Source organism: Myxocyprinus asiaticus, chromosome 45, assembly GCF_019703515.2.
Source record: "Myxocyprinus asiaticus isolate MX2 ecotype Aquarium Trade chromosome 45, UBuf_Myxa_2, whole genome shotgun sequence".
Taxonomy (NCBI): domain Eukaryota; kingdom Metazoa; phylum Chordata; class Actinopteri; order Cypriniformes; family Catostomidae; genus Myxocyprinus; species Myxocyprinus asiaticus.
The window spans coordinates 30,795,736-30,809,342 of NC_059388.1; the positions used below are offsets into that span (position 1 = coordinate 30,795,736).

General features: G+C 38.8%; 1 protein-coding gene across 1 annotated transcript; it reads left to right on the top strand.

Annotated features, from left to right (window-relative positions):
- The first annotated feature begins 423 nt into the window (after positions 1 to 423).
- Positions 424 to 10,928, top strand: LOC127435219 (diphosphoinositol polyphosphate phosphohydrolase 3-beta-like). Its single transcript, XM_051688502.1, has 5 exons — positions 424 to 843; positions 6,917 to 7,027; positions 7,399 to 7,443; positions 7,547 to 7,634; positions 9,618 to 10,928. Exons 1-5 carry the CDS (start codon positions 748 to 750, stop codon positions 9,812 to 9,814), a joined length of 537 nt encoding a protein of 178 aa, XP_051544462.1. The 5' UTR covers positions 424 to 747; the 3' UTR covers positions 9,815 to 10,928.
- The last annotated feature ends 2,679 nt before the right edge of the window (positions 10,929 to 13,607 follow it).

The window sequence follows — 13,607 nt, forward strand, 5'->3', positions numbered from 1 at the left end:
TATTTTAATAAATTGTAAATTAATTAAATTATGTGTCTCCAAATTAATATTAAGACTCCACCGGCTCATCACCCCTTATTAAAACATCCACTCTTTAACAGCTTTTACAGTTTTAGAAATGAGACAGGTTCTGTCGTAACTGTCTGCGGTAAATGTGACTGAAGGCCACGCTAGTAATGCGGTAACGGATGAGTGTGAGCGCGCAGTTCACGGAATTGCTACGCCTGCGAAAAGTACGAATCATACTAAGGTAAAGGTTTAGCTTATGCATATTAATTAGGTCACGCAGACGTTGCGTCGTTACCGTCCAATGGCGAAGGCTTGCGCTGTGAATATTAACTAATTTATGCTGACGTTGCCTCGTGACCTTCCAATGCCGACGGTTAGCTTATGAATATTAAGAACCAATCCGTCAACATAGTAAACATTCGTACATTCGCACCCGGCCCACCATAGACGTATGTATACAGGGGGAAAAACAAGGTATTTTAACATGAGAATGGATAACGGCATCCAAAGTAGTAGTTAAGGTGGATAAAGAATCGAATTTACTGGACTAAGTACAGAGGAATGCTGTAAACAGGATTTAAAATCAACGCAACCACGAAGGCTCGGTCCAGCCCCCCGGTACTGGTCCGCCTCTCGCTGTCTCTCTGACCGTCGGTGGTGACTCACGGAGCCCGGGCCGTTCACGGAGCATTGCTGACCGGTCGGATACATCTACGGAACGACCGACAGGATTAAAGCATGAAGTTCAAACCGAACCAGACGCGGACTTACGACCGGGAAGGATTCAAGCGGCGGGCGGCGTGTCTGTGCTTCAAGAACGAACGGGAGGATGAGGTATGGACCCGGGCACCGGTGATGATGCTTCTATGATAAATCAGTGTATTCGACATACATTGACCCTTTCACCTAACTCCCTGTGAGGATATATATGAGCATATAGATATATGTGCATTATAGATATACAAACTACTGGATATATAAGAACATGGGTTGGAAATAAATACTTTTTTCGTATGCATGCTGTCATGTGATGTGCCATCTGACATATGCCCAAGTATTCTAGCACACACACACACACACACACACACACACACACACACACACAGTGCATAATTTATATGCATACAGAGTTTACACAGAGAGTGCTGGGATTGATCTGTGATCAGTTTATTATTTGTTCCATGCTCAAAAGGCATCAACTGTTCCTGGAAAGTGAAGTTTTTGCATGCATGTAAGTGTTCAGATCACTGCTATACTTTCAGTGTAATCTGGAGCACATCTGTTCATTTAATTCTCATCCAGGGCTGTAATCTGTTTCACACAACGCAGTGCAGGCTAGAATTTATGGAGTTATATATGTGCCACAATTCTGCACGCGCAGAACATTTTTGTGCGTTCAAAATATAATTTTAGATATAATTTGCTAGATGAAATTTTGAGCGCACAAAAAGTTATTTTACACACGCAAGATTATATTTTGAGCGCACAAAAATTTTTCTGCATGCTCAAGATGAAACTGAGTGCACATAAAGATATTTTGCATGCGTAAGATGATATTTTGAGTGCAAAAAAAAAAAAAAATTCTGCTTGCACAAGATGATATTTTGAGCGCACAAAAAGTTATTTTGCATGCACTTGAACTCAGTTTTGTAAAGCAATGTATGTTCTTGCAAAGATAAAATCATTTTGAGCAAACAAAAATCAATTTTGCGCTTGAATAAAGTTTATTTGAATGTGAATTTGCTCAGAATTCTTAAATTTAGCTTTTTCCTCGTACCCACTCTGTGTGCAAAATACCTTTTTGCTTGCTCAAAATATTATCTTGTGTATGCAGAAAATGTTCTGTGCTCAAAATATAATTTTATGTGTGCAGAATTGTGGCACAAGTATAACTCCATAAAGTCCCATTGATCCTCATTAGCCAAGTCAGCCTGTTTCAACTGCATATTAAACTGAATTAAACACCTTATCCTTTGCCTATCTATCTATCTATCTGCTCAGCCAGTGTCATAACATGTAGTTGTCCTGTTTACCGTAACTTACAGGTATACTGTGGGTCACTAGGCCTCTCCAGTGCAGTTATGCAATAAAAGCACGTGAGACTGCAGCTCTCCGAAACTCCCCCCTCCTTTCTGCATGTATACAGCTTTACCAGGTATTAGTCTACTTCCAAGAAAGGACTGTCATGAAATGACATGCTCTGAATGCAGATCTCCAGGGTTTAAAGGCGTATATCACGCCCAGTGACACCTCTGAAAGAACTGCATAAAACATTTTGCTATCACATTAATTTTCTTGTCGTAAGGGTTTTGTTGCTGGTTATCTCTTATCAGCTAGTGAAGAATTGCTGTTTCTTTAGGAGGGCAAGAGTTTTTGGTGTTTAATGTATATTCACATACTGTAGTTCAATTTGAAAGAGATAATATCTATAATCAGTCACTCAGCAGAAAATAAATACTGTTAGTTGGACCCAGACCCAAAGCAGAGAGGGCTTGTATCAACCTAAATGGGTTTATTTTGAAATAATAAATGGCTAAATTGTACATCATCCAGCTTATGACACTGCTATGTGCCAAATATATGAATAAATCAATAGACATGAAATGTTTGTCTGAGTTCAAATGATTTTATTATGTGAAAAGACAGTGATACGAGAGACATTAAACTAGTACAGGAATTCAGTTACTTGGAAAAATGGTCAGTTTTACAGTTTAGCGCTCATTATACAAAAATATTTGACCACAGAATGCCACGATTGAGATCAGAAGTTTTCCAGAAAGTATTTATTAGCTTCAGGCTGACCAGTTAATTCTTGACTGCATCTTGTTAATAATTAATAAGCTCCTTCATAAACTTTAACTTGTAAAGATATGATTGCTTCAGTGCACAAAAATGCAAGTTTTGTGGAAATATTATTTTAGATTAAAGGAATATGAAGTTAAGCTTAACCGACAGCATTTGTGGCATCATCATATTTACCACAAATGAGACACTCACAGTAGAAGTCAATGGGACCAATTTTTGGAGGGTTTAAAGGCAGAAATGTGAAGCTTATAATTTTATAAAAGCACTTACATCAAATCTTCTGTTAAAACTTGTGTATTATTTGAGCTGTAAAGTTGTTTAAATCATCATTTTTATAGTGAATTTACAGTGTTACGTGGCCATGGCAAGAACGTTGTAAAATTGACTATAACTTTACACAGAAAAGGTTAATAAGTGATTTTATCACATTAAAATCATGTTAACACACATATTGTTTATGTCTTGTGACTATACTTTTAAAACAGTTAGTTTTTTTACTTTTACGGATTGGCCCCATTGACTTCCATTGTAAGTGCTTTTAGGAACATTATGCCACAAATGCTGTCGATTGAGCTTAACTTGTATTGAACCAGGAACATTCATGTTGGCAGAGGTTTCTACTACTCCGTTCCGACGATCTTTTTGCTTCCGTGTATCCAAGTAACCAAACAGAAGAATCTAAGTTGTGTAGAAGTATTTCTGGTGTAAATCGGGGCTTGTTTCTATGCTGCTGTACTCGTTCGGTGGACTGATCCCAGACCAGCTCTACATACATTTCCGGCACTGTGTGCCAAGCGCAGACTGATCCACAGTCAGTGCATGTCTGTGTAAGTGATTTGAAAGGACTGCCCTTTGTGTCGGATGAAAGAAGGCGAGCAGGGGCCCGAGGATCAATGAGCGCATGAAATTAAAGCGAGATAAAACGCCTCTCATTTAACACTCTTCATAGACTGTCAGCACTGATACGCTAGTGTGTTAAATTACTACAAACACTATCATATCATCTCATACTTCCATCTGTGGCAGAGTTCCTGTTTGTGGGATTACTGCATTACTTCAGCATCACTGTGTGCTTGTGTCTATTTTTATCAGTGTTCTGTTTTCCTAGAATCTACTGTATATCAGCTTCATCATGTTGAGTTATTCATTTGTTGATATGACAAACATAAAGCTGATTCAGAACACTGACATGGAAAGAAGCATGAATTTATCATATTATGACTTGGTTGTGTGCCGATAAATAAACAAAATCAGGATATGAAAAACAAAAACCGATAGTAGTTATTTGTTATGCTGCAGTTATTTCTGGAGCAAAGATCAGTTATATGACATTCAGAGCTGTTGTTTATGCATTAAACTGTCAAATCTGTGCTGTACTGTAGTTTGGGAATACACTGATCCTGACAGCTGGAAATTAGATGCTGTGATCCATTTTGTCATGTCATGTAAATGCATAATGATTCATGTTTGTCGCCCACTTTGTTTTGGCTTCAAATGTCCTTGATGCATCATTGACAACCTCTTAAAGTCAATATGAGATTTTACTTCCATAGTGCAGCATATTTATGTGTTGGACTTGATTGACTGGAATTGATTTGATCATTAAAAGTGGTCGTTTGGGTCATTTTAGGGTTAGGGTCATTCATGTTTTGATTTTCAATTGTTTAGCCCAGCGTCATTCATCTATCATCAGGTTATCATAGTTACCTTCATCCCGCAGCAAAACTCCAAAACAAATTTGGCTGATGTTTGGTCATATTCTTCTTTTATTAGTAGGACTCATTCTGAAGCAAAGAATAGCTTTACTGTCAGGTTTGAGCAGAAATAAGCAGGGGTGTAATTAGGGGACTGTAAGTTACTGGTTTTGGTCAAGTGATTCTCAGGTACTTAAATTTGTACAACAGGTCATATTGTTGAAAATATACATTTAATGTTAAAGTCATGTCAGACTGCTCCTTGTTCTCTGTGAAATATCAGAACCGGACTAACATGTTTGAAGAATGCATTTGTGTTTTAGAAGAACTGGAACAAGGCTGCATGTAAACAGTAGAACTGTGTGTTCTGTGCAAACATCTTGAGACGCCACAAATAGAGTCAAACAGTGATCTAGCTTTCCATTATCTAACACACACACACACACACACTGTGGCAGTGAATCTATTGCCCTTCTTTTGAGAAGATGAGTACTGTAAGCAATGCGGCACGTCATTAAAATAACCTCACTGTACCTCCGTCTGCCCCAGAACATGGCAGGTGACAGTGAGTGTCATGAATCTGACAGACACACGTGATGTCACCACCATCAGTCTTACTGCAGAATTCACCTGTGGGCCGATCAGCAGCTGGAGGATCAGCCAATCACAGGTCACAGAGCAAGATGCAGTTCTGCCCATCTGTCAAAAGTCACACACACACACACACACACACTAACAGACAAAGGGAGTAAGTCTGTGTACTTTGAATCCGTTGTAACACATTTTTTGTTGGTAGACTTAATCCCTGTCTATCTATTTAAATGGAGTTTTATCTCCCTTCACAAACTCTAACACCCTGTCTACACTGGACATGACCAGTTAAATGGGTATATAACCGATATCCATATTTATTTTCAATCCAAATCCATTGGTATATAATATATTTGTATTATATTGTTAGAAACGAAAGACGATTTAAATTACGGATGCATCTGGTATAGACAGCATCATCGATTTATAATGGGAGTGATTTGCTTTTGATGCAGCGCGACACGCTGCTTGCTGTAGACAAGGTGCAAGGAATGCATTTGAGCCTTAATATATTCCTTAAACATTCTGGTTATGGATTGCTTTAACCTCTTACACTAAGAATTCAACTTTGCAATTAATTCAGCCTAATGCACTTAATGTACTCCATTCAAACTTTGTTTTGTAGGGGGCCTGGGTATCTCAGCGAGTATTGACGCTGACTACCACCCCTGGAGTCTCGAGTTTGAATCCAGGGCATGCTGAGTGACTCCAGCTAGGTCTCCTAAGCAACCAAATTGGCCCGGTTGCTAGGGAGGGTAGAGTCAGATGGGGTAACCTCCTCATGGTCGTGATTAGTGGGTCTCGCTCTCAATGGGGCGTGTGATAAGTTGTGCGTGGATCGCAGAGAGTTTTTTTGACTTTGTTTTGTAGACAATTTCAGCCTTAGGTGTGCTATTTATTTTTGGTATTTTATAACATTATTCTTTTTAAGATACAGTATATTTAATGTGAATTTAAAGAAATCTTCCTTTGACTAGCATTGATATAATTTTCAGCATTTGAAATGTATTTAAAATGGATGGTGTTGTTCACATCGGAATCCACGCCCCTGGATTTAACCATTTATATCTACGCTAACACCGTACAGCTGACTAAAAACAAGACACATTCTAAGTAAATCTAAGAACACATCCATACTTATCCATCATCGTTTTCTCCAAAAGTCTCCAAAGAGATGTTCTAGTATGGATGAGAGATGAGAGGCTAAATCAATGTGTTTTCAAACGGAAATGGACTAGTGGACGTGCCCTAAAATTACTATAACTTTTCTGCCTCGCAAGCATTTCCTTCAAGCAATGGAAATCAAATTTTTAACTTGGTGTCTTTTTTCTTTTTTTATTTGGTCCCCAATTTGGAATGCCCAATTCCCAATGTCCTCGTGGTGGTGTAGTGACTCTCCTCAGTCCGGGTGGCGGAGGATGAATCTCAGTTGCCTCCGCATCTGAGACCGTCAATCCGCGCATCTTAACACGTGGCTTGTTGAGCGCGTTACCACGGAGACCTAGCGCATGTGAAGGCTTCACGCTATTCTCCATGGCATCCACGCGCAACTCACCACGCGCCCCACCGAAAGCGAGAACCACATTATAGTGACCACGAGGAGGATACCCCATGTGACTCTACCCTCCCTAGCAACCAGGCCAATTTGGTTGCTTAGGGACCTGACTGGAGTCACTTAGCACACCCTGGATTCAAACGCGTGACTCCAGGGGTGGTAGTCAGCGTCTTTACTCGTTGAGCTACCTGGGCCTCAACTTGGTGTCTTTTGAACAATTAAGTGGCATGAGAGTGAATCGATTCTGCTCTGTTTTCTGCAGGTTTTGTTGGTCAGCAGCAGTCGGAACCCGGATCAGTGGATCGTTCCCGGTGGTGGAATGGAGCCAGAGGAGGAGCCATGTGGAGCTGCGGTACGAGAGGTGTTTGAGGAGGTGAGTCTGTCCAACTTTCATATTATGAAATAATATGTTTCTTTCATAATATGAAAGAAATATATTCTTTCATATTATTTTACTATCTGTTTCTACTTCAGGTCATAGATTATTAATGTTTTGTGCTTTCGTGAGAATGTTTGACCTCATTTTGTCCTGTAAGCTTGGGCTAGAGTTATGATGTTCATTGTACAAGTTAATGACTAGAAGCTTCAGGTGTTAGTATATAGTTGAGGCTGAGTTTTTGAGTCAGAGTGTTCTCAGATGTCTGATTAAGGAACTTTTGGAATCTCAAGTCAATAAGTAAAGACGTTTGTACATTTGATCCTTATCTCTCTCTCTCTCTCTCTCTCTCTCTCTCTCTCCCTTAGGCTGGAGTGAAGGGTAAACTGGGTCGTTTGCTCGGTGTGTTCGAGGTAAGTTTCTAATCTCTTGATTTTCATTCCACTTGTCTTGATTCATTCTGTGGTGCAGCGGTTACAATCCCTCATACTGAAATACTCCATTTCTCAACAACAGCAGAACCAGGACCGCAAACACAGGACATACGTGTATGTGCTAACAGTGACGGAAACACTGGACGCTTGGGAGGACTCTGTCAATATTGGTGAGTGTGTGTGCGTGTTTGTGATGGATCAGCCAGGTATTCTACCCTTCGGGTCATCTAATATCTCAACTATTTCCTGACTGTACGAATACTGCTCTGACTCACACGCACATCACACAAAAGGCCCCATAAAATTACCAGATGAGTGATTTTTTCCCCCTATTAATGATGTATATCCAGTTGAAACAGGAAGTTTGGGGTGTACATTTAAAAAGAATAATTTGTTAATCCATGTTTAAACACAAATGTCCCTTTAAAAAAAGCCTGTTGGCTATTTATTAATGTCTCAGCCATGAATCATGATTTGATCTTTGCTATGTGAGTAGCAGGTGGTTTTAGTGGGAGGGACATTCTCATTCTACAGAGAGTTTGACTGGACAAAAATCTGTGTAGTGCAAGATGAGTCATAAATATTTTTGGTCTATTTTCCTTGTAGTGAGAGACTGTACATTTTAACTTAACTAGACTGTAAATTCAGCTTTTAAAAGAAAGCTTGTATATAGATTGATTCAAAGCAAATAAACATCAACTAAAAGCCACAAAACTTCAATTTAAAGGATTAGTTCACCCAAAAATGAAAATTCAGTAATTGTTTATTCACCCCTGTGTTGTTATAACTCTATATGACTTTCTTTCTTTTTCTTAACACAAAGGGAGAAATTGTGAATAAATGTTGTGCTCAGTGATGTCATACAATGGCAGTTTATGGTGACCACCTCTTCAAGCTTCAAAAGAACACAAAAGTATAATTCAGAAGTCTAATAAATTATTCCATGAGACTCATGATTGTTATGAAAGCATACGATAAGATTTGGTGAGAAACAAACTGACATCTAATGTATTATTTAGTGAAAATGTTCACTGACCGTTGATCTCCTGTGTGTGTTCATGATAGGACACGAGAGCAACAGTTCACGCAGTTGACTTTGGGGCGTTCAAGCGGAAACTCGTTTTGTTTATCTAAAAACAGGTCCTCCACAGCAATAGTGACAACAGAACACAACACAGCGAACAGAACTTACTAAACATGTCTGAAGAGTTTGTAGTTGAAGAATTGATGCATTTCTATGCCCAGCCTTATTTTTTGAAAGTTTTTGGATCAGTTCACAGTGGACGGAGTTACCCGCACGATGCCGAAAATAGAAAACAAGTGATGATAGAATGTACCGTCGCTCGTCACTGCTGGTTAGGACAAAAACTCTGATTAACATAGAAAACATACCTTTTATCTCGTGTTGTTTGCTGTCAGGTTAGGACACGGTGTGACTGTGGCGTCCTGTAGCCTCCTCTATGTTTCTGTTTGATTTCCAAATACTCTGTTAAAACAAATAAGGCTGGGCATAGAAATGCATCAATTCTTGGACTACAAACTCTTCAGACATGTTTAGTAAGTTCTGTTCTCTGATTTGTGTGCAGCTGTGTTGTGTTCTGTTGTCGCTATCGCTGTGGAGGACCTGTTTTTAGATAAACAAAAATTTTTTTGCTTGAACGCCCCAAAGTCACGAGGGGGCTGCGTGAACCGTTGCTCTCGTGCCCTATCATGAACACACACAGGAGATCAACGGTCAGTGAACATTTTCACTAAATAATACATTAGATATCAGTTTGTTTCTCACAAATCTTATTGTATGCTTTCATAACAATCATGAGTCTCATGGAATAATTTATTAGACTTCTGAATTATACTTTTGTGTTCTTTTGAAGCTTGAAGAGGTGGTCACCATAAACTGCCATTGTGTGACATCACCGAGCACAAATTTTTTTCACAATTTCTCCCTTTGTGTTCAGAAAAAATAAAGTCATATAGAGTTATAACAACACAGGGGTGAATAAACAATGACTGAATGTTCATTTTTGGGTGAACTATCTCTTTAAATGTTTAAAAATCCTTAACTTTTGTATTTACTTCCAATGTGGTCTCAGACTTTTGGATCCCACTGTACATTTGAAACTAATATTTGTAAAAAAAAATTTGCTCTGTAGGACGTAAGCGGGAGTGGTTTCCTGTTGATGAGGCCATGAAAGTTCTGCAGAGCCACAAACCCGTTCATGCTGAATACCTGAGACGCCTTCAGATCAGTCGCCCACGAACCAACAACGGCAACCTGCTCCTGCCCCAAACATCTCCAAACAACCTCACACCACTCTACAGTGCACCGGCATCAGCTACACGCAGATAGGACACACACACCTATATGTATAAATATACACACACACACCTCACTCCCAGTGGCTGACCTCCATCTGAATGGACAGTCACTTAAAAACCACTAACACACACATCTCCAGGGCATTTCTGTGTTGCCATGGAGATGACCCTGACAACACCTCTTAGGCACCTTGGGGACGTTCTTTAGAGGGACAAACCAAAGTCGTTACTGTGGAGATTTTGGTGAATGAATGCCTTAACATTTTATTTTATTTTTATTTTTTAACAAAGTTGGTTTTTAAACTGTTACTGATGTCTGATTGGTTTAGTTATTGTAACTAAATGATAATTATTGACCAGCTTAACACACAAGTCACATGGAAGTGCACTTCCAAAACCCCTCGACCTCTCTCACCGCTAGGATCTTGGCATTCTGGGATTGTCATGTTGGGAATGTCATTTCCATTTCCTTCAGCTTAAGTGTTTTACCTCACTGATTTCACTCTGCTAGTGCTGTAATGATCCCAAACCTCCCTTTAAGACCTTTTAATGCCCCCCTCACTGTTGCTCCTGACAGGATAACAGGATTTTACCAGATCAGAGATTCCGATTGACAAGATTGAGATTGTCGGGAATTAGGTGTGGGCAGGAGGGTTGTAATCTGGGTACAGTTTCAAGTATGTTCTCATTTTATGCTCTGATTTTTTTTTTAAAGTTTGTAAATATACTAAAACACTGAAGAGGACAAATAATGTATCATGGTTTTTAACTACAAATGCAAATGTGTTAACCTTTCTTGCTCTTAACAATTTATATGCAGTCTTTGTTTAGATGAATTTGACAAGAACAGAACTGTGAATTTTGTCTGAGAAAAGAAAACGATGTACATGTGTGAATCTGGGGAAACCTGTCAAAAACATGGGCTGGTCATTTTTCTCACCAAAATCAAAAGAAAGGAAGATAAAATATATATTTTGAAATTGAAGCATAATTTTAGGACCATTAAGATTTTTCTATTGTGACATAGTTTTCTTGTCAAACACGTTCTGCCCAATTCTGTTATGATTGTAATCTATATATATATATATACCGATCAGCCACAACATTAAAACCACCTGCCTAATATTGTGTAGGTCCCACTCTTGCCACCAAAACAGCGCCAACCCGCATCTCAGAATAGCATTCAGAGATGATATTCTTCTCACTACAATTGTACAGAGTGGTTATCTGAGTTACCGTAGACTTTGTAAGTTTGAACCAGTCTGGCCATTCTCTGCTGACCTCTCTTATCAACAAGGCGTTTCCGTCCACAAAAGTGCCGCTCACTGGATGTTTTTTGTTTTTGGCACCATTCTGAGTAAATACTAGAGACTGTTGTGTGTGAAAATCCCAGGAGATCAGCAGTTACAGAAATACTCAAACCAGCCATCTGGCACCAACAATCATGCCACGGTCGAAATCACTGAGATCACATTTTTTCCCCATTCTGATGGTTGATGTGAACATTAACTGAAGCTCCTGACCCATATCTGCATGATTATATGCACTGCACTGCTGCCACACAATTGGCTGATTAGATAATCGCATGGATGATTGTTGGTGCCAGACGGGCTGGTTTGAGTATTTCTGTAACTGCTGATCTCCTGGGATTTTCACGCACAACAGTCTCTAGAATTTACTCAGAATGGTGCCAAAAACAAAAAACATCCAGTGAGTGGCAGTTCTGTGGATGGAAACACCTTGTTGATTAGAGGTCAACAGAGAATGGCCAGACTGGTTCAAACTGACAAAGTCTACGGTAACTCAGATAACCACTCTGTACAATTGTGGTGAGTAGAATATCATCTATGAATGCTATTCTGAGATGCGGGTTGGCACTGTTTTGGTGGCACGAGGGGGACCTACACAATATTAGCCAGGTGGTTTTAATGCTGTGGCTGATCGGTGTATATATTATTGAAAGTATTCAATAATATTCAATTTATGCTGATTTCATTTAAAAAATAATTGTAATAAAGTAACCTTTACTTTATAAGACACATAAGATACTGTATTACAATGCAAAAATATTACTATAACATTACTATAAAAATATTCTCATATATATATGTTTTCTTTGGATGTTGTGGTGAAATGTGACCTGGACATGTTTTTTTGAGATTCACCCTAATTTAGTTTTAGGCACCAGCAAAGCCTTGCGTTTATCTTTTAGATATGAGGATCGGGTGCCTTTTTCCTCCTTACAACTTAAAAAACTAAAAACTAAAAAAAAAAAAACACATTGTACTGTCAATTTGTGTTCAAACACTGATGAACTTGGGAGAGGCTTATCTGAATCCAGTTCTACACTCAATGTTTATGTTAGTATTGGGCGAGTGAGCTGTTCTCAGATCAGTGTGAGATGCTCTCTGCTGGAATCTCACTCAAACACACTGAAATGTAACACATCACTCCAGATATTCAAGCCGTTTGTGGGTTCCAGCAGGTTGGGCATCATCTGACCGTGCTGTGTGTGTGTTGCATATGTGTGTTACAGTATGTCTGTGTTTTGAAATGTGAAAGAGAAGGTTCAAAGTCTTTGAGCTGTTGAACAAATGACACTTTTCTTTAGATTACACTGAAATGCCCAGTGGAAGTGCGATGTGTCACAGGCAAAACTAAACAAACAAACAAAACAAAAAATAACTAAATGTACATTTCATTGAAACATTTGGACTCCATGTTCCTAGTAAAACAAAAACAGGGGTATCTTTACACAAAATGTCTAATATTTTGGGTGTTCACAGTTAATTCTGATATTGTGTGCACAAAGGCCTGGACATTGACATGGTTTAGGTAGATTAACTAACCTGTTTGGAGATGCCAATGGGCTCACAGTTTCTGTATGTTTACTGTAATCTGTACAGGTGTTAATAATGGAGATTTTTATTGGTCAATAAAGATTGTATCACATTAAGAGGGAACTATGAGAATCGTTTCAATGTCAAGTAATAATACAGTATTAAGAAAGATTGATCTGCCATCTTAAAGCCTTACATTACATTTACAAGGTATAAAATAATTACATTATTTTTCAGAAACATAATTGTGTTTGAACAGTTAGTTCAGGCCACAGTGCCACCAACAGACTTGAAATTTTAGAGAGCACTAACAGCCCTTTACACTTAACTGTTTACATATTATACACCTTATTAACTGTATATCTCAATATTAAATGTAATCACGTTATCTAAAAATGTTTTAGTGCTTTAACGGCTGTTCTGCTAATCTACTTGCCACTAAAAATTCACAATGGCCACCACATTTCCCGGATCGTGTCTAGAAGGTAACCCCCTAGTATCTAAGGTCTCGCGAGAGCAGAATTGAACGTTCACATGCTGTTTTTTTTTATTTTTATTATTATTATTCTTTTTATTATTGTTTTATTTAGAATCCTTAACCCTACCACTAAATCTAAGCCTAAACCTAACCTTAGTAACAGCGAAAAATACTCTCGCGAGACATAGGCTATAGGGGGGTTATCTTCTAGACACAGCCGAGTTCCCGTCAAAAAAACAGAGCCCTTCTACCACAATCTTGTACAAAGTTAGCAACAAAATGTATAAGGGTGCGGCCCAGTAGACATTCTATGGGCGGTATACTAGCGAGGAGACAAGAGGCCGTTTTTTAATGGATGTTTAAGGAGGAGATGCTTCAGTGTCCTTAATAAACTGCTTTTGTGAGGAAACCGTTCATTGCTTAATAAACTGACCCCCTGTCCGCTCATCTTTAACATGTTTTACACTAAACAATGCTTTTGGAATGAACTACGTGTGGAGTTTTCG

What these genes read in the sequence shown, in the direction of transcription:
- LOC127435219 (XM_051688502.1), top strand. Translation starts at nt 748, where the DNA reads ATGAAGTTCAAACCGAACCAGACGCGGACTTACGACCGGGAAGGATTC. An exon ending in AGAACGAACGGGAGGATGAG is followed by an intron (nt 844 to 6,916) that starts GTATGGACCCGG and finishes TGTTTTCTGCAG; the next exon opens with GTTTTGTTGGTCAGCAGCAG. An exon ending in GGAGGACTCTGTCAATATTG is followed by an intron (nt 7,635 to 9,617) that starts GTGAGTGTGTGT and finishes TTTGCTCTGTAG; the next exon opens with GACGTAAGCGGGAGTGGTTT.